At 44.7% G+C, this 19,265-nt stretch overlaps 2 protein-coding genes across 4 annotated transcripts; one reads left to right on the top strand and one right to left on the bottom strand.

Moving 5' to 3' along the window:
- The first annotated feature begins 3,489 nt into the window (after window positions 1-3,489).
- LOC120033179 (transmembrane protease serine 3-like) lies at window positions 3,490-10,969 on the top strand. The gene is made up of 13 exons (XM_038979461.1): window positions 3,490-3,546; window positions 3,813-4,086; window positions 4,311-4,427; window positions 4,988-5,104; window positions 5,392-5,515; window positions 6,623-6,751; window positions 8,146-8,192; window positions 8,306-8,471; window positions 8,634-8,806; window positions 9,759-9,854; window positions 9,987-10,129; window positions 10,427-10,579; window positions 10,946-10,969. Exons 1-13 carry the CDS (start codon window positions 3,490-3,492, stop codon window positions 10,967-10,969), a joined length of 1,620 nt encoding a protein of 539 aa, XP_038835389.1.
- A 764-nt stretch (window positions 10,970-11,733) lies between these two features.
- Window positions 11,734-19,027, bottom strand: LOC120033422 (homeobox protein PKNOX1-like). Of its 3 annotated transcripts, none has more exons than XM_038979780.1 (11): window positions 18,948-19,027; window positions 17,903-18,015; window positions 15,911-16,053; window positions 15,539-15,710; window positions 14,848-15,021; window positions 14,527-14,644; window positions 14,130-14,227; window positions 13,901-14,035; window positions 12,872-12,948; window positions 12,595-12,767; window positions 11,734-12,268 (listed from the first exon to the last, which is right to left on the bottom strand). In XM_038979780.1, exons 2-11 carry the CDS (start codon window positions 17,951-17,953, stop codon window positions 12,072-12,074), a joined length of 1,338 nt encoding a protein of 445 aa, XP_038835708.1. In that variant the 5' UTR covers window positions 17,954-18,015; window positions 18,948-19,027; the 3' UTR covers window positions 11,734-12,071. The 3 variants fall into 3 exon arrangements, with proteins under 3 accessions (XP_038835708.1, XP_038835706.1, XP_038835707.1); XM_038979778.1 differs by having other exon boundaries at window positions 14,497-14,644; XM_038979779.1 differs by lacking the exon at window positions 18,948-19,027 and adding an exon at window positions 18,734-18,859 and having other exon boundaries at window positions 14,497-14,644.
- Window positions 19,028-19,265: the final 238 nt, after the last annotated feature.

Raw genomic sequence — 19,265 nt, forward strand, 5'->3', positions numbered from 1 at the left:
TGCGTTAAGAAGCAGTGCGGCTTGGTTGGGTTGTGCTTCGGAGGACGCATGGCTTTCGACCTTCGTCTCTCCCGAGCCCGTACGGGAGTTGTAGCGATGAGACAAGATAGTAATTACTAGCGATTGGATACCACGAAAATTGGGGAGAAAATGGGATAATTTTTTTTTTTTTAAATAAACAAAAAAAATAGAATAAAAAAGAAAAAGAAAAAGAAAGGATAAACATTCATGTAACACCATGGGCCAGAGAAGGTTGAATACATTGGCCATGCTGTCAATCCAGCATGACTTCTGCCTCGTTCAAAACAACTGGAAACTCAGAACTGGGAAATCTCAGACTTCAGTGAGTTCAAGACAACTGGGAACTCTGAAAAAAAACAAGCCCCGACTGGGAAAATACGTTTTGAACGGTCATCCAACTCGGGAACTCGGGCCTCTTACTAGAGCTCCGACCTGAAGATCACTGATGTCATGATTTGACCAGTTGTCTTGAAAGCACCATACATCCAGAGAATGCCAGACTTTGATGACAAAGTTTAATTGCAAAATTTGCACACAAGAAGGACTGCCGCGCCACCTTTCTGTTCAAGTGAGCACAGCACAATGGTGAGTCCAAAAATGTATTGTATGCTGCTACATAAATGATGTAATGTGTCAGGAGATACAGTGCATTCGGAAAGTATTCAGACCCCTTGACTTTTTCCACATTTTGTTACGTTGCAGCCTTATTCTAAAATTGCTTAAATATTTTTTTCCCTCATCAATCTACACACAATACCCCATAATGACAATGCAAAAGCAGGTTTTTATGAAATGTTTGCACATTTATAAAAAAATAATAAACATTTACATAAGTATTCAGACTCTTTACTCAGTACTTTGTTGAGGCACCTTTGGCATAGATTACAGTCTTCTTGGGTATACCTGTATTTGGGGAGTTTCTCCCATTCTTCTCTGCAGTTCCTCTCAAGCTCTGTCAGATTGGATGGGGAGCGTCGCTGCACAGCTATTTTCAGGTCTCTCCAGAGATGTTTGATCGGCTTCAAGTTCGGGCTCTGGCTGGGCCACTCAAGGACATTCAGAGACTTGTCCCGAAGCCACTCCTGTGTTGTCTTGGCTGTGTGCTTTGGGTCGTTTGTCCTCTTGGAAGGTGAACCTTCACCTAGACTGAGGTCCTGAGCGCTCGGGAGCAGGTTTTCATCAATGATCTCTCTGTACTTTGTCTGTTTATCTTTCCCTCGATCCAGTACCTGCCGCTGAAAAACATCCCACAGCATGATGCTGCCACCACCATGCTTCACCGTAGGGATGGTGCCAGGTTTCCTCCAGAAGTGACGCTTGGCAATCAGGCTAAAATAATAAAATCTTGGTTTCATCAGACCAGAGAATCTTGTTTCTCATGGTTTGAGAGTCCTTTAAGTGCCTTTTGGCAAACTCCAAGCGGGCTTGTCATGTGCCTTTTACCGAGGAGTCGCTGCAGAGATGGTTGTCCTTCTGGAAGGTTCTCCCATCTCCACAAAAGAACTCTGGAGTTCTGTCACCTCCCTAAAATGTCGAAAAACCTGTTTTCAATTTGTCTTTATGGAGTATTGTGTGTAGATTGATGATAATATATTTTTATAATCCATTTTAGAGTAAGGCTGTAATATAACAAATTGTGAAAAAAGTCAAGGGGTCTGAATACTTTCTGAATGCACTGTATGCATACTGTAGCTAAGAAAGTAATAATATGTGTATGTTGTGTAGTAAGCTGTTAGTAGCCCATGTGCCTCACCCTAATAATTTGGTCCCTTTCCCCCTCATAACTTAGCCTACTGTTCTGACTTGGTGGTGCACATGTAGCTTATAGCCTGTTTTATAGAAATGTCATCATTGAATATTGTAAGAGCTTTCATTGTCTGCTTAAATGCCCCCTTTATTTATCATACGATTCTGACTTGGTGTACAGGGAGAATACTGTAAGAACGGCCCATGTTCTGAATTCTGTCGCTGTGCATTTCAAAAGTGCTGAACAAAAGGTTATTTTGACTACATCCGTCTTAGCTCGCTCATTAATGTCTTATTCGAAATTACGGATTGCCTCTTATCTGCTCATCGTTCCCTTATGCCATAGTTTGTACATCTCAATTGTCAGTAAAATCCACATTCATTTAAGCAAGTCAGCCATATCAGCTATGTATTTACAAAGGCAGTAAATGAGGCTGAATGAACTGGTTCGCTGCCAGACAAGGCTCCGCTGATAGCCAGGTGTAGCAGTGGTAAGGATTCACTCCATGGTGCTGAAAAGAAAGCTCTGCTGTTGGGACAGCTTTATGTAGGCCATAACTGTTGGTGGCCACCATTTGTCACTATTATAGTGCAATTAATGTATTGTTTAGTGTTGTGATGTGTAGTGGCTTTGCTGGCATGTTTTTTTTGCCCCACCAAGATTTATATGCTAAAATCGTGGCCATACACCCGCACACGTAAAGACACCGTAGCGCCACCCAAGGAAACAAGACACAGGAAGCAGAGGAAAAGGGTCAAACGCTAAAGGGTTCTCCAGTAACCTCACTAGCTAATGACCTGTGATGTAATGGAACTCATCGTTCCTCCACTCCTTGGTGACAGTACTGCGATTGGTGGCGTTAGATCACTAGAGGCTCTGCTCACTACACAATTACTAGCGTATAGTATTTTATATTAGTCATACACTTAGATTCAGATAAGTACGCATCAAAGATCTTGACTGTTGACAATAGAGAAACCTTCCTGTTATACAGTATGCGCCAATGATCAGTCACGCACTGTGCAATTCAAATGACGGAGCACTCCCCACTCCATCTCTGTTAGCCTGTACACCTGAGTGACCCCATCATATGGAACAGCCAGTAAGTAGGCTTATGACCTTTCACCTTACAACCACAGACCCCCCACGCCCTCCCTAATTCCCCCAACACCTGTAGCAGCAATGTGAACTGAGTGTCTTTCCAGAATACTCCATTGTAACCTTACCCGCGAGGTCGAGGAGCTTTCAGACGTTACTTGATCCCCCCTTTATGTGGCACGGCACACTGGTGTTGCACCTGCTCAGGTGTCCCATTCTCTCCATCAGGGTGTGGCCAGAGTGAAGACACGAGAGAGAGAGAGAGAAAGAGAGAGAGGAGGACAACAGAGAGACAGTTTGTCAGTCAGTTGGCCAGACCAAGATCTGGCCAGTTTGTCAGGCAGTTTGTCGGGCATACGGATTACAAAGGTAAATTTGTCAGTTAGTGAGTTAGTTAGTGAATACAGTTTGCTAGGAAACTGGTCTGTGAGCAATTTACAGGGAGTATGCGTTCAGGTTCTCCATTGGTGGTGGTCGGTCAATTGGTCAGTCACTCAGCTAGGCAGTAGCATTATATCCTGGATGTTTGTCAGTGCAGTCCTTACTCTCCCATCGCTCCACCAGCCTCCAGCGGTGGTCATCTTACTACCATGGGGCCAAGATGATTAGCTGGGTGAGGAGATATGGCCATGCCTGATAGTGACAAGACTGCTGCTGATGGTTTCGCCGAAGAGAGGGAGGTGTGTAGCCAGACTGACCTCCTGAGGTCTGCGTGTTTTAACATCAACGCTGTTCAGATGAACGAACAACTGACAAGGAAGACTCATCCTCATCTCTTTTTCTTTCTTTCTATCTCGTTCTCATTTTCCCTTTTTCTCTCCCCCTCTCTCTCTCACGCCATCCATCTTCTCTCTCGCACGCCTTCCCTCTATTTCTCTCTGTCTCTCTATTTCTCTCTCTCTCTCTCTCTCTCTCTCTCTCTCTCTCTCATACACACTCCATACAGGTGTCTGGGGCAGAGGGAACGGACCCGGTCCGTATTGAGGTTGAGTCTGTGAGTAACGAGGACCTGCCAATTGTGGAGATCCTCACCACCTTCAATGCCAGCTCCCTCAGTAGCCAGACCAGCGGCTCCTTCTCTCAGAACCTCCAGGACCCCCATGTGCCCACCGCTCCGCTCCAGGAGCCCCCTGCCCCCATCCCAAAGAGCCAGGGCCTGCTCACCCCACCCAGCTACCTCCCTTCCATGCGCTTCATCAAGGTCCGGCCCTTCATGCACGGTATGGAAGCCTCAGAGGACACAATGACTCTCCATCTATGCGTCAAGAGTTTTTCGTGGTCTGGACACAGAGTCAGGAAAACCCCCTTGCTCTATCTATGAGTGCCTCGCGTGTTGTAATGGGGCTAACCATGGCTCTCAATGGTTTATGACCTTACTAGTGCCAGTGTTGCCCTGTCCCCCATTGTTTAGATTTTCTCTCATGGTTAATTTCTGGTGGTTCAGATGACGGCTTGGTGGAGACTAAGACTCTATGCAACCAGCTCCTGGCACACTGGCTGCTGCTGGTGATTGCGTGTGGTCTACTGGCCCTGAGTCTAGCCCTAGGCATTGGGCTTGGAGGTAAGGGAACACTGTTTGTGGCCTTGTTATTACATAGTCATTATGAAGCATATTATTGCAGAAAGATAATCTGTCTATAGCAGTTATATTGGACCATGTGTCGTTGGATTGAAATCAAGGACACATTTGCACTTGACACTATATGGCTGTATTATAAAGTGTTATCTATCTATTACAACGGGCAATGTTGTGCGTTAGAATATAGTATCAAGTACTAGGATTAGGATATACAGTGTCTGAGTGGCTCATAGTGTTATTGTAATAGTATCGTTGTTCTGTACTGTTTTATTGTGATTGTAAGAGGAGTCGTGTGTCGTATGTGTAACAGGAGACAGGGTGCAGTACGTTACTCTTGAGTGAATGACATGACAAGTTGTGTGTGTAATCAGGGGTGGAACATGTCATGACATATCATTGTGACGTGCTTTTTTTTACATAGAATCATAGGATTTTACTACGACCTCTTTCCAATTCCACCACTGTGTGTAACAATGTGTGTGTGTGTGTGCGTGTGTGTATGTGTCTGTGTGTACATGCGTGTGTCCTCCTTGTTTCCAAAGTGGGAGTCAGCTGCACTGGGAAGTTCCACTGTAGCACATCCACTTTGTGTTTTGCCAGATCTGCGCAGTGTGATGGAGTCAGCGACTGCGCAGATGGGGAGGACGAACTGCAATGTGGTGAGATGCACACTTCTCTCCCACACGCATACAGCACTAACCCCCCCCCCCCCCCCCCCCCCCCGCCCACTGTAACCCTGATAAAGGGCTTGAAATTCCCTCACACCATTCATCCACATTATTCACTGTGTAACCTCGTCCCCAGGCTAGGTCAGATAGGCCAGACTTTTCACAGAGTAACCTGTACACACACTGTCTGTCTGTCTGTCTGTCTGTCTGTCTGTCTGTCTGTCTGTCTGTCTGTCTGTCTGTCTGTCTGTCTGTCTGTCTGTCTGTCTGTCCCTTAGTGCGTCTGAGTGGGAGGAGCTCTGTGCTGCAGATCAACAGTAGGGGTGTATGGAGGACTGTGTGCTCCACCAACTGGGATCACACACTGGGTTATTCTGCCTGCAAACAGCTGGGATACTCCAGGTACACTGTTGGGAATTGAATGGAATTGAATTAGTTCTCTGTGACAGGGGCAAAAAGATAAGTGAAGGGTCAGAGGTTCACTGGGGCTGGCATGGTGGATGACTAGGGTGAGGGTGAGTGGAGCAATGTCAAGAGACATACAGAGAATACAGATCATTCCACCATAGAAACCATTCTCCCACAGGGCCTGAGGAGAAAGAGACTATTACATCGACATGACTCTGCAGTTTGTGATAAAACTCTCTCCCTCCTCGTTGTAATACTCCCACATTTACCCAGAATTCAGAGGGAGGGCTTTCTAATGGGTTTCTGTACCCAAAGGTCCCATTAACTGCATTGCTAATCCCATTAAAATCAGCCTGGCATTAAATGAAGTGAAAAATCACCAGCCCAAACAACCAGCGCTCTAAGTAGGTCAAGATTGTCAGTTATACCATCGGCAGTGTTACAACGGATCTGGCCACGTTCCCATTTTGGGGATCATTTTGGTAATGAAGCCCTTTATCTCCTTCCCCAGACTCAGATGAACATGTGGATACAATTTTTAAGTCTCTGCGTGCAGTTTGAAGGAAGTTGCTAACTAGCATTAGCGCAATTGCAATTGCCATAGTCTTCCAGTCATTGTGCTAACGCCAGTTAGCATTGGCTCACAAAACTACCTCTAACTTCCTTTAAACTGGACACAGAGACATAAAAATGGTATCCACAAGTTCATCTGATTCTGGGAAGTAGATAAAAGGCTAAATATGTAGTGCCAAAATCCCAAAGTATGTTTGGATTAATAATTAATTACTTTTATAAAATACAAATAAAGTTGACACAGCCACATGAAATCAAAGACACACATTCAAAATAACTGTGGATAAAACACAATAAAGTCAACAGATTTATTTCCATTGTGGTCCAAGTATATTAGGATCCTGTGACCACTTTTATAAATGGATTGTGAATGAATGAATGGATAGTTCTCTCAATGGATCTAGTCATAGAATGTCAGCATAATACCATCCCAAACCCGCCCACTGCCTTATAAGCGGCAAATTAAAATTCACACTATTTGCCCCAATAAACTGTAAATCTCTGTGTGGTTCCTTCTTGTTCGCTCAGCTACATCAGTTCCAGATCCCTGCCTCTCTCCTCTGTCGAGTCGGCCTTCCAGGCTAACCTGGTATCAGTCAACCTGAGTCATCCAGATCGCCAGCAGACTGTCAAGATCCATAACACCACCTTCCTCAGGTGAATCATTTGGCCATCCATTTCTGACATAAAATAAAACTGTGCTCATTACCAGTCTGCCAGTCTTTTTGTTAAAGTTCTAATGTACAGCTGCAGCAGCAAGTTCTTCCTCTTCTAGCGTATGTCCTTACAACCAAAGATCTTTTCCCAAACACTATTGCGTTAAGTACTCAAATTCTTGATTGTGCCATCAAGCTACAGTATGCCACCGCAAGGACTACATACTATGCTGATGTAAGGCTGTCAACAGGGCTGTGATGGTTGAATGTCTCCCCGTTCCTGTTATCGGAACTGAAGCATTTTGAGCTACAGTGGCTTGCGAAAGTATTCACTCCCCTTGGCATTTTTCCTATTTTGTTGCCTTACACACTGGAATTAAAACATATTTTTTGGGGGTTTGTATCATTTGATTTACACAACATGTCTACCACTTTGAAGATGCAAATATATTTTCTTGTGAAACAAACAAGAAATAAGACAAAAAAACAGAACACTTGAGTGTGCATAACTATTCACCCCCCCAAAGTCAATACCTTGTAGAACCACCTTTTGCAGCAATTACAGCTGCAAGTCTCTTGGGGTATGTCTCTATAAACTTGGCACATCTAGCCACTGTTTTTTTCCCCATCCTTCAAGGCAAAACTGCTCCAGCTCCTTCAAGTTGGATGGGTTCCGGTGGTGTACAGCAATCTTGAAGTTATACCACAGATTCTCAATTGGATTGAGGTCTGGGCTTTGACTAGGCCATTCCAAGACATTTACATGTTTCCCCTTAAACCACTCAAGTGTTGCTTTAGCAGTATGCTTAGGGTCATTGTCCTGCTGGAAGGTGAACCTCCGTCCCAGTCTCAAATCTCTGGAAGACTGAAACAGGTTTCCCTCAAGAATTTCTCTGTATTTGGAAAAAAAAAAAACTTTTGCAAGGCACTATACTGTCTGGAGGTACCCCCAAAGTGGCGCATGATACAGTATTTGTCATGTGAAACAATGGAAGGCTAATTCTAATTAGGCTAATTCTGCGTTTCCCTCAGAAACGCATGTTGCTCGGCGGCACTAACTAAAGCATGTTTCGTAAGCGCGTGTTGATTGTTTATGTTGCTCTGCTCTGCTTCATAAGTCTAGTTGTAATCTCATGTTTCACTTCAGTCCATGTCATCTTTCTCAATGACATAAGGGCTTGACTGGGTTTGTACATGGTACAAATGAGACCATACATCAAACTTTCCTGTTGGTGTTATACAGAGAATAACCTAATTTGAACCAGTTTACTGTATAATTTCATTTTCTGAAGTTATTCCCAGCATGTTATATACAATTGGTTCTGTGCTCAGGTCCACAGACTGTCTGTGTGTATGTTGACAGTAAGTATAAGCCTTCATTCTCTGTTTTCCCAGTAAGACCCAGTGCAGCTCTGAGAGTGTGATCGTACTCAAGTGCCTAGGTGAGTGAAAGAGTGACAGTGGAGTTAGGAAGTGTGTGTGTGTGTGTGTGCGTTGTGAATGTATACCAGCAACATTATCATATCAATGGTTTTCCCCTGGCTGCCCCCTGCAGATTGTGGCTCCAGGCCCATGTTCCGGTCTCGTATTGTGGGAGGGAACGTCTCCAAACCAGGCCAGTTTCCCTGGCAGGCCAGCCTGCACTATCAGAACCAACACCTCTGTGGGGGCTCCATCATCACACCACGCTGGATAGTGACAGCAGCACACTGTGTCTACGGGTGAGCCTCTCTCACAAACACAGGTGGACATGTGCGCACACACGCATGCATGCACGTACGTACGCACACAAACATTTATACTGTACTGACCTTACATGAACACAGCATAACTTTTAAAAGTGATAGGATTTTTCATTGGTTGACTGTCCATCCCTTCTCAAGGTTTGCAACAAACACCATGCTGTGGGCGGTGCATGTGGGATTGACAGATCAGCCAGTCAATGGGGTGCTGTCTCGCTCTTTGGAGAAGATTATCTACCATGCCAGCTACCAACCCAAAGGCTTAAACTATGACATCGCTCTATTGAAGCTTACAGAGCCTCTTACCTTTAATGGTACCACGATCTACAATGAGACCCAAATGTATTGGGACTGCGACATTTTGTGGTTGTTTTGGCTCTGTACTCCAGCACTTTGGATTTTAAATGACACAATGATTATGAGGTTAAAGTGAAGGCTGTCGGGTTTAATTTGAGGGTATTTTCATCCATATCGGGTGAACCGTTACACATTTTTAGGGGACCAAAAGTATTGGGACAAATTGGGACACTTATATGTTTATTAAAGTAGTAAAAAGTTAAGTGTTTGGCTCCATATTCATAGCATGCAATGACTACATCACACTTGTGACTCTACACATTTGTTGGATTCATTTACTGTTTGTATTTGTTTGTGTTTCAGATTATTTTGTGCCCAATAGAAATGAATGGTAAATAATGTATTGTGTCATTTTGCAGTGACTTTTAATATAAATAAGAATATAATATGTTTATTAACACTTATACGTTAATGTGGATGCTACCATGATTACGGATAATCCTGAATAAATCTTGAATAAGGATGAGTGAAAAAGTCACAAATATATATTTTTTCTAAACGGTTCAGCCGATATGGACATATTTAAGCTGACAGTCTGCACTCTAACCTCACAGTCATTGTATCATGGAGTACCAAGGCAAAACAACCCAAAAATGTGTCCCAATTCTTCCTGTCTGTCCTACTGAGTGATAGTGATATAGGGCTCTATTCAATATTCAATCTGTATCGCTGACGCATTACAGATTACGTGATAGAAATGTAAAGGTAATTTCTGATTATGCTGACATACAGTATGCAAGGTTTACCGTGAATACAGTCCCCCGCCAATGCAGGAACATTGCCTTTAAATTGGGCTTTAGCGTTGAACTTCTGCGATACGGATTGATTAGAGCCCTAAGAGTAACTGCTCTTATTCACCTCAAATCTGAAGGAGCACAGCAGGCTCATTGGCTAAGTATTTTCCTCCAGGTCTGGTTGAGCCTATCTGCCTGCCGAACTATGGGGAGAGATTTGAGGAGGGGAAGATGTGCTGGATCTCTGGGTGGGGTGCCACAGTGGATGGAGGTGAATGGGCTCAAATTCAACACCTGACTAGATGCGCAAGCACGCACCACATGCACGCATTCATGCATGCGGGCACACACTGTGATACAGCTTTCCTGCCCTTCCTCTCTCTGTGTGTGCGTGTCTTTCCAGGGGAGACCAGTGTGTCCATGCACTCTGCCCAGGTCCCTGTGCTCTCCAGCAGGGACTGCAGTGGACCAGGAGTGTACCAGGGAGCCATCTCCCCTTGGCTTGTCTGTGCAGGCTACCTAGAGGGCGGCAAAGACTCTTGCCAGGTATCTTTCAGAAGTGGACCTCAGAGTTCCATGCACCATTTGTCTAAAGGACAAAGTGCAGACAAAAAGCACACAGCGAAGACAAACGGTTAAAAGCAGGGGGTGGCCACTGTGTGTTTGCCATCACGAAACGTCAGAAAATGAACAGAAAATGTCGACCGATTTCCTGTTCAAAGGCGCTAGGACGGTCACCCGCTGCTTTTAACCGTTCGTTAGCACAGTGTGTTTTGTGTTATAAAGCTCACCTATTTGGAGTCAAATGCACTGCTGCTAATCCTGGTGTGTTTGGCTCCTCAGGGGGATAGCGGAGGCCCTCTGGCCTGTGAGGACTCGTCAGTGTGGAAGCTGGCGGGGGCCACTAGCTGGGGCTATGGCTGTGCTGAGAGGGACAATCCTGCCTTGTACACTCTCATCTCCCACGCTCTGAGCTGGATCCACCAGCAGATGGAGGTGAATTCTACTGTTGATACTGTAACACTCATGAACTCTACTGGTGGCAGACAGTACTGCAATACTGTTAAGGCTGCTATGCAAAGGAGAGAGATACATGGTTTAAATTGACCGTTCACGCCAAAATCAAAGTTTGTCAGATGTTTTCAGACATCAAAATGAATTTAGGCCTGGATTTACTAAGAGTTTCACCAGAATGCAGAATGAACTGTTCCTTTAAGAGTGAAGGAGTCTTAAAGTTTGAGACAGCCAGTGAAATCAATGGAAAACCTTTTGGTAGTTTATTCTTTAGGATTAGTCAGTTAAATCTGTTAGTCTATTTAACATCAAAATGACATACACCCATTTTGTGATATCTTTCCCCAGAAAGAAGAGGCACTGAGTCCTTGATCCCCAAAGGATACAGTAGCTCACATATTTAGAGGACTTTACTCAGAGACACTAATTATTTGTTCTTAAGCACAACAATGAATGGACACAATCTGAGGCTGAGCAACAGCTCTATTTTAAAGTCAGAGAAGCAAGATGGGGGGGAATGGTGGACAATAAATGGAGGACTGGGGAGATGAACTAGGGCCAGGATTCAATACGGACTGCGGAGGATCCACATTGTAGCAAAGTTGACATTAAAAGGTCATTTCCGATTGAGCCGACATCTGCAGCGTTTACTTTGAATGCGATCTCCACGATCGTGGTAACATCGACTGTGGGTGGGACATAGTCAAAAAGGGTGATCAGCTTAAATACTGGCCTAAGCTTGGTCTCATTAGATGGTCGACATCTCCACGGTGAGCCCCTTCCATCCCTACACACAAACTGTGTATGTAGACAAATGGAATAGCTGTAACATGTATTGTGTATAATATACTGTTATATACCATTATATAGCAGTGTTTGTAGAGAAATATGGTACAGAGAACACAAGTAAAAACCTGTATAATATTTAAATGCCATAAAGATATGTATTTATTTTTACAAAAAAAGCTTTTTTTCCCAATGATTCATTTTTGATGTTGCACTCATAAGCATGTGTGAATTTTTTGGTACAGACGTCTTTGCACAACTATCAATACATCCTCCAACACATCCTAGCTCATCGTTAAGATATCCTCCCCTGAAAACACTGCGTCGACACTCCGAAATAAAAAACAAAGTTGAGGAGAATCTTTCTTGAACATTTTATTATTAGAGAAATCCAACAGACCTTGAAAAGCAGGTCAGCCATATTGGACATTCAATGTTCATACATAAATATTCTTTAAAAAACAAACTAAACAAAATAAAAACACTAAGCAAAAAAGCCAAATGAAAAAAATAAAACAGCCTTCATTCCAAACATTTTACATATAAAAATAGCATTTTTTTTTCTGTTTCTAGAAGGACCTTAAAGGCCTAGTGTGGGTTGTCTTGGACACTGTGATGAGTGTTGAGTAATATAGTCAAACACAGGCATGCATGAGGGTGTGACATCACATCCCGCAGTAGTGGTATGTCACTCCAATCCGGCCATGTCACCCCCCTCCTCCTCCTCCTCCTCCTCCTCCTCTTCTTCCTCCTCCTCCTCCTCGCTCTCGCCGTCCTCCTCCTCGCTGTGTCCTCCCATCATCACCTGCTGCATGGCCAGTGTTGCACTGTCTGAGGTCAGCGTCTGCAGCTCGTCTACACTCATGCCCATCGTCACCATGGTAACTGAGGGCACAGGGGGAAACAGATCAAGCTTCAGCCACACCCACTAACCAGCACGTAATTGGACAGCGTATAGTCAAGAGTTGACCGGGGTTATTGTGGTAATAGAGATGGCCGGTGTGTTAAGGACAAGATCAAGTCATATCAAGGTGTGAAAACCACATTCATCCCAGCCTGTAGTAAGGACTGGGGATAAAAATAAAAATAAATCATCTCCGGAACTCTGATATGTTCCTACTGTGATTTCTCACTTGCGGTTTAATAAATTTACAACAGGAGCATATCAGAGTTGCAGACTTTTCATATTATTTGTTTTTCTGGGCATTTACCGTCATCGTCCATGGCCACCTCTTGCCCTACACCGGCCGAGGCAATGTTGTTGGCCATGGGCCAGAAACGCTGGGTGGGCCGGCTCTGGGGAGTCCTCTTCCTGCTCTTGGGCGCGTCTGAAGCACTGCTGTCCATCATGGGCTGGAGGATCCGCCTCCTAGCATTAATGAACCTGGAGAGGGAGAGACGGACAGGGGCTAAGCCAATCATCCGAGGCCACATTTCTACGCTTGGGTTTAAGGTGTGTGTGGGTATGTGCGTGAAAGATTGCCTCACCAGTTGTTGACCTGCAGCAGGGTCAGGTTGGTCTGTATGGCAAGCTGTTTCTTCTCGTCCTCTGTGGGATAGGGATGCTGAGAGAGAAAGAAAGAGAGAGAAGGGTAAAGAACACAAACAATCATTTACAGCAAATGAGTTCTATTAGCTCCCTATTAAGCCGAGTAGGTACTGGGAGAGACTGTGGATGGATGACGTAAGACTAAAGGTCAATTTGTATTGGAACGGCACAAGATGTTGATTAAGTAAAGTCGCTTCTATGTGAATTAAGAGTTCGGAGCAGCCTGGCCACTAGTCGGATACCTTTTTACCCAATTTCTCTGTTACTTGATCTGCTATCACGCAACGTTTGTGGGCACCACAGGGACCATTACTTACACCGGTATAAATTGCTAGTGGGCCATGTGGGGGAAAATTATGAGATACTGGGAGGTTAGGCTTTCGTCCCAACCCGGATGCATTTAGATTCAACTTTAGGATGTACAAAGGCTTGAGGGCCAGGATTGGCCGCTCGGGAGCAAGCAGAGAGGAACAAGCTGCAGTGAAGACGCGTCATCTCAAAGTGTGTCTTTGTGAGGGCTAGGATGTTCTAACATCTGGCTGCTAGCTAACCGTCTCTTACACACACGTCCACGCGCAGGCACAACAAACACACACCGACACCCACACAGGGAACAAAGGGTCTCTGTGAGCTACCAGTCTGGTTAGATCCACCATTGGGCCTGTGGGCTGTCCACTGATTAACCTCGGATTAGCATTTAGCCAGCAGACCATGGGCCAGTCATATGAGGACCTAACACATCCGTCTCTATCAATGCAACCGCTCCGAGCCATCATGGGACGAGCCATCGTGACGGGGGCCATCATTCTCTCTCAAATACATGCACGTGCACACTCACACGCACGCAAGCATGCTCAGACACCCTTGGAATAACCTAGCAGAGCTTTACTCTGGGTTACAATACATTCAGTTATAGTTGAAGTTATTCTAATCTTAGGAACGGTTGGTACAAGGTGTTTTTCACTCACCCCTATGTGTTGGAAGAGCCAGGTGCGCATGATGTTGGTGGCTGATTTGGGCAGGACCCCCCTCTTGTTGCTCTTGGATGAGCTGTCCTCCTGGGTGAAGAAACTGCTTAGGTCCTGATTGAGCTGCAACTGGAGCTGTACACACACACACAGTCAAGTCACAGAACCGGCTGTAGTTTGTGTGACTGTGACCGTGCGTCTGTCTGTGTGTGTGTGGTGTATTCCTCACCTGTGTGTTGTTGATGCGTATTGTCTGGGGTGAGATAGCTTGTCCCACCACCTGTCCCTGAGGAGTGACTACTGTGATGGGCTGGTACACTGTACCACCTGCTCAAATACACAAACAAAAGTTAGGGCATTTTTGGTAACACCTTGATCCAAGGACCCTCAGCACCTCACCATAATCAAAAGAGGCAATATTCACGGATTCAAGAAAACTGACTAAAACAGGGAGGTACTACCTGAACCTGATAAGAAAATATGGTTTTCGTTATCCGTTGCAAAATGTTTTGCGACGGTGTGCCATAATTAATATGACCCAGTATTGCTAGTAGTTGTCTTAACAGGGACACAGTAAGGCGGAGAGGAGAGGGTACCTGTAGAGGTGGTATGCCACGGAGACATACCTGCTAACACTTGGCCAGCAGAATTGACTGTTGTCAGGGTAACGTTGCCCTGCTGCAGGGCCGAGGCTGACATCACAATGCCTTGAGGGCTGAGGGTTCCTGTGAGTGGGCTGGAGGTCTGGGGGGGGGGGGTGAAAACACACAGAATTAGCCTTACTGCATTCACATTCATTTGTGTTCATCTCGTATAATTGTACTATTTGTACTATTATGCGCTTATCATTTAATCCCAATACAATAGCCAAAGTTCCCTCTGGGAAAGATACAAATAATATATGAAGGGAAAATGTGTGTGTATAACATGTGTGTGAGTGTGTGTACCTGTATCTGGACAGGGGAACAGGGGCTGTCAGTATCTCCTCCACTCAGCAGGGTCTCACTGTTCATCTTGGTACGCAGGCAGGCGATGTAGCGGCTACAGAAGTCCTTACACAAGTCGCTCACTTTCTCCAGCTCCAGGAGGTGGATACGCAGCACCTGGATGGCCTTCACCATCTGGGGTCAGGGGTCAAAGGTCAGGTGAGGTCATTAGCGGTCCATCGGTAGGTATGCTGCCAACCCATAACTCTAACCCTGACCGTAGCCAAGGGTTAAGCTTAACCATTACCAATTAGGTCATTCAGCATCAGTTTGCTGGTCAGTCATGTCTCTTCAGTTCTTCCCAATAAAGACATGGGTCACAACATTTATTTCTGTCTTTTTGATAAAACATTTACCATCACACATACAATCTTTCAATTGCTCGATGAAAAGAGGCAATTCAAGAGTGGTTTGTTGAGGGGCACAACAGCCGTGGAACTTCGTAATATTCTCTTTTAACGTCAAAGACAGACGTGAAATAGCTAGGTCATGTTCATTAGGTACCAAAAGGAAGAAAACAGACTGAAACAGGAAAGGACCAACTGGGCATATCCAATAAGAAACAACTATATTTGTCAGTTGCAGAACATTTTCAAATGTTTTCAGTTGCATGCCCAAATGAACAAGACCCTAGTCGTGCAGAGTTCCTTACCAGGTTGTCCACGTCTGGGTCGTCACAGAAGAAGCCCTTGCCCTCCTTCTTCTGGCTGCGGACAAAGTTCTCAATGTCCACATTGAAGCTGGCAGAGCTGACGCAGTCCGAGCTCTGAGTCGACTGCTCACACTTCTCAAAGAGTAGGGCCAGCAGAGGGAACAGGGGGTGCCTACGATGCACACGCGAGTGCAAAGGATTAACGCCACAGTAGGCGCAGTTAATGAAAGTACACAAACACACCGACGCTCGCACATCCACACAAGTTCACAGTCATAAACAGGACAAGGGAAGGAAAATGAAGGAGGGGAAAACAGAGGAAAACAGCTCTGATGAGGAGGACGGAGTGGAGGAGTACCATGACTCGCCTACCTGTAGATGGCCTGCTTGTCTGTGTCCATGGGCATCTGGGGCTGCATGGCAGAGGGGCTGCCTGCTCCCCCCTCGCTTCCCTCGGTCAGACTCTGCTCCGGATCCCCCTCTGCATCCGCTCCCACGCGCATCTGCACCAAGACCTTTACCCAGGGAAGAGACAAGTATGGTAAAGAGAAGAGCGGGAAACCAGGCAGATAAAATAGAAGGAGAGTGGAGGAGAAGGGAGGGGATAGGCGTGAAATCCAGTAAAGTTAGTCAGTGGTTGGTGGATGACTCCGCTCAGGGTGGTAATGGGGTGAGTACACACACCCCAGGGAGAGGAGAGAGATATTGGTCTGTCTCTTTCCACTCACAACACTGTCTCAATTCAGCGGCTTACAGAGACCGCCTTAGCCATTTATCACTCACATTGAACCCTGATGAATACACTGTCTGTAACTTCTACACTCAAGTTATAAATTACTCATAATCCATTCTAGTCCTTCCCTGTTTCAACAGTTCCTTCCATTTTGTTTCTCGTGAACACGACACTGTCCTACACTGCCTCAGGTCAGGCTCATTCCAGCTATGCCTAATTGTTCACTAGATCTGACATTCATTGGTTTTTAAAGTGGTCCTCTGTAGCACAGTTGGTAGAGCATAGTGCGTGCAATGCCAGGACAGAGGGTTTGATTAATGGGACCACCCATACATTAAAAAAATGATGCACTCATGACTGCAAGTCATTTTATAAGGAAACAAAAATATAAAACGCAACATGCAACAATTTCAAAGATTTTACTGAGTCAGAATTCATATAAGGAAATCAGTCATTTGAAATAAATTCCTTAGGCCTTGATCTATGGATTTCACATGGCTGGGACTACATATATGCATCTGTTGGTCACAGATACCTTTATTAAAAAAAAAAAGTAGGGGACTGGATCAGAAAACCAGTCTATCTTTCATCAGCTGTCCGGTTGTCTGGTCTCAGTCGATCCAGCAGGTGAATAAGCCAGATGTGGAGGTCCTGGGCTGGCGTGCTTACACGTGGTCTGCGGTTGTGAGGCCGGTTGGACGTACTGCCAAAACGACGTCGGTAGAGAAATGAACAGTCAATTCTCTGGCAACAGCTCTGGTGGACATTCCTGCAGTCAACATGCCAATTGCACACTCCCTCAAAACTTGAGACCTCCGTGGCATTGTGTTGTGTAACAAAACCGCACATTTTAGAGTGGCCTTTTACTGTCCCCAGCACAAGGTGCACCTGTGTAATGATCATGCTGTTTAATGCCACAGCTGTCAGGTGGATGGATTATCTTGGCAAAAGAGAAATGCTCACTAACAGGGATGTAAACAAATTTAGTACACACAATGAGAGACATAAGCTTTTTGTGCATATGGAAAACATCTGGGATCTTTTATTTTAGCTCATGAAACATGGGACCAACACTTTACATGTGGCGTTTATATTTTTGTTCTGTATAGATAAAAGCATATGCTAAATGGCATATATTATATTAAAAAGACATGTATGATGATGAATATTGCCTCTCTCCTACGTGCACACTGTAGATGTGTGGCTGTTACAGTATTTGAAAAACATTCCCCCACTCACGGTCTCTGGATATTGATGGTCCTTGCCCTTGTGATTGCCATGTGATGGCGCAACAATGACTTGAAAGGCAAATGTGTTAAAATACACATTTATGTGAGAGCTAGAAGATGTGCTTCGTCTCAGCCCCCACAATCTCTGCCATGTTTGCTGAAAGGCCATGGAGTCCACAGAGGATTGATAGCCTTTTAAAGTGTGTCATATTAATTTTCACAGCAGCTCATTGAAATTGGGAATTCAGGACAGGAACACCCTTCTTCAGACAGTTGTTAATTTACTAGTGAATTTGTGGTTAAGTTTGGGATATATAACATCACACAGCTCATTCATTGGAATATGGCCAACCACATTGTAAAATGTTCAAACTTCACTCCTCCTCGTCTTCAATCTCTTACCTGATCCACCTCCGGGTACTCATCTAGAGATGCCGACTGGGCTTCCATCATGGTCGCTGCCAATGATGCCAATACACGGGCATTCCAGTCCAAGACCTGTGTGGTTACCAGTCCTACGGACACATGCATCAGACATGGGGTTTAGATTAGGTTTTCGTTGTTGTCATAGATTAGACATAACCATTGCATGATACATACATAGCCAATGAAGAACATAGAGTCAGGTTACTATGTCAACACAGGGCCTTTCATTCTGGGGTAGGAGGATTCATATTTTTTTTGGAGTGTGGTAAATGCTTGGTCACTGTATGCGTGTATCAGAATGTAATTCAGACAGTGCAGTTATCAATTCACGCGCGTGCAGGGTGGGAGGTATGTTGTACAGTCAGTAGCCCTAACTTCCGGCCACACATTTTGATTAAATAAAGCATTTTTCAACGCAGTAGTTGTGCATCTACAGTTCGTAATGTTCACCAAGCATCATCCTAAACTGGGACACTAGGCCCATGAATCTCTCCTTAGCAAGCCGTATCCATTTGCAAAAATAAATAAGGTAATAAATCAAATGTGTTTCCATAACAAACAAAAAGTGCATACAATTTCGTGTCAATTTCATGACCAATGTATCCTACCCTCGCTGTCTAAAGATCGTATAGCGGCTCAGGCTACATGCATCAGATAATATTGGTGCTTTCAAATGTTGAACAAATAAAAATGTCAACAGCACACATCCCATCTACATTGCGGTCATCACTAGGTATCTCTCATAATAACATTCGAAAGTCCAATAGTCTGTAGATTAGTGAACACACGCTTGGCCTTCTCATTCACCATTTCCAATGCGCCTTCTCCAAACAAGCGGACATCTTTTTTTTCTCTCGCCACAACAGCTTGCCTTTATGTGTGATCAGTCTTTTGGCTCACTGTTCATTCTGCAAAGTGCACATTGGCTCATTCCATGGCGAGCCATTGCATTCAAGCATGTTGCGTCGATTGTTAGATTGATGGGCGACGGAAAAAAAGAGGAATTTGAGTGACAGCTTACCTTTGTGCCAATCTTCGTCACAGTGACAAGGGGCTGCTGCAATCCGGGCCCGCAGTTTTCGTGTGTCGTCACTACGTATAGGCTCGCTGACTATTTTCTCTCATTAATATTCAACATGTGGGAGGAGAAGCAATTCCGAACATGCCTTGTCCCGCCCCTAGAGGCCGATACCCTTCCCCTTATGCTTAAATTATGATTACAAATTATTATTAGGAATAAAAATACATTTCTATTACATAAAATGTATACACACTTAAAAGTGTATGTAATGGACTAGACCTACAAATGACAAAAACATTAATAATTGAAAAATTATAC

Source organism: Salvelinus namaycush, chromosome 40 (assembly GCF_016432855.1).
Source record: "Salvelinus namaycush isolate Seneca chromosome 40, SaNama_1.0, whole genome shotgun sequence".
Classification (NCBI taxonomy): Eukaryota; Metazoa; Chordata; class Actinopteri; order Salmoniformes; family Salmonidae; genus Salvelinus; species Salvelinus namaycush.

What these genes read in the sequence shown, in the direction of transcription:
- LOC120033179 (XM_038979461.1), top strand. Translation starts at nt 3,490, where the DNA reads ATGGCCATGCCTGATAGTGACAAGACTGCTGCTGATGGTTTCGCCGAA. An exon ending in GTTTCGCCGAAGAGAGGGAG is followed by an intron (nt 3,547 to 3,812) that starts GTGTGTAGCCAG and finishes CACTCCATACAG; the next exon opens with GTGTCTGGGGCAGAGGGAAC. An exon ending in GGGTGCCACAGTGGATGGAG is followed by an intron (nt 9,855 to 9,986) that starts GTGAATGGGCTC and finishes GTGTCTTTCCAG; the next exon opens with GGGAGACCAGTGTGTCCATG.
- LOC120033422 (XM_038979778.1), bottom strand. Translation starts at nt 17,953, where the DNA reads ATGATGGAAGCCCAGTCGGCATCTCTAGATGAGTACCCGGAGGTGGAT. An exon ending in ACCCAGACGTGGACAACCTG is followed by an intron (nt 15,022 to 15,538) that starts GTAAGGAACTCT and finishes CCCTGACCCCAG; the next exon opens with ATGGTGAAGGCCATCCAGGT. An exon ending in GTTCCCCTGTCCAGATACAG is followed by an intron (nt 14,645 to 14,847) that starts GTACACACACTC and finishes CCCCCCCCCCAG; the next exon opens with ACCTCCAGCCCACTCACAGG.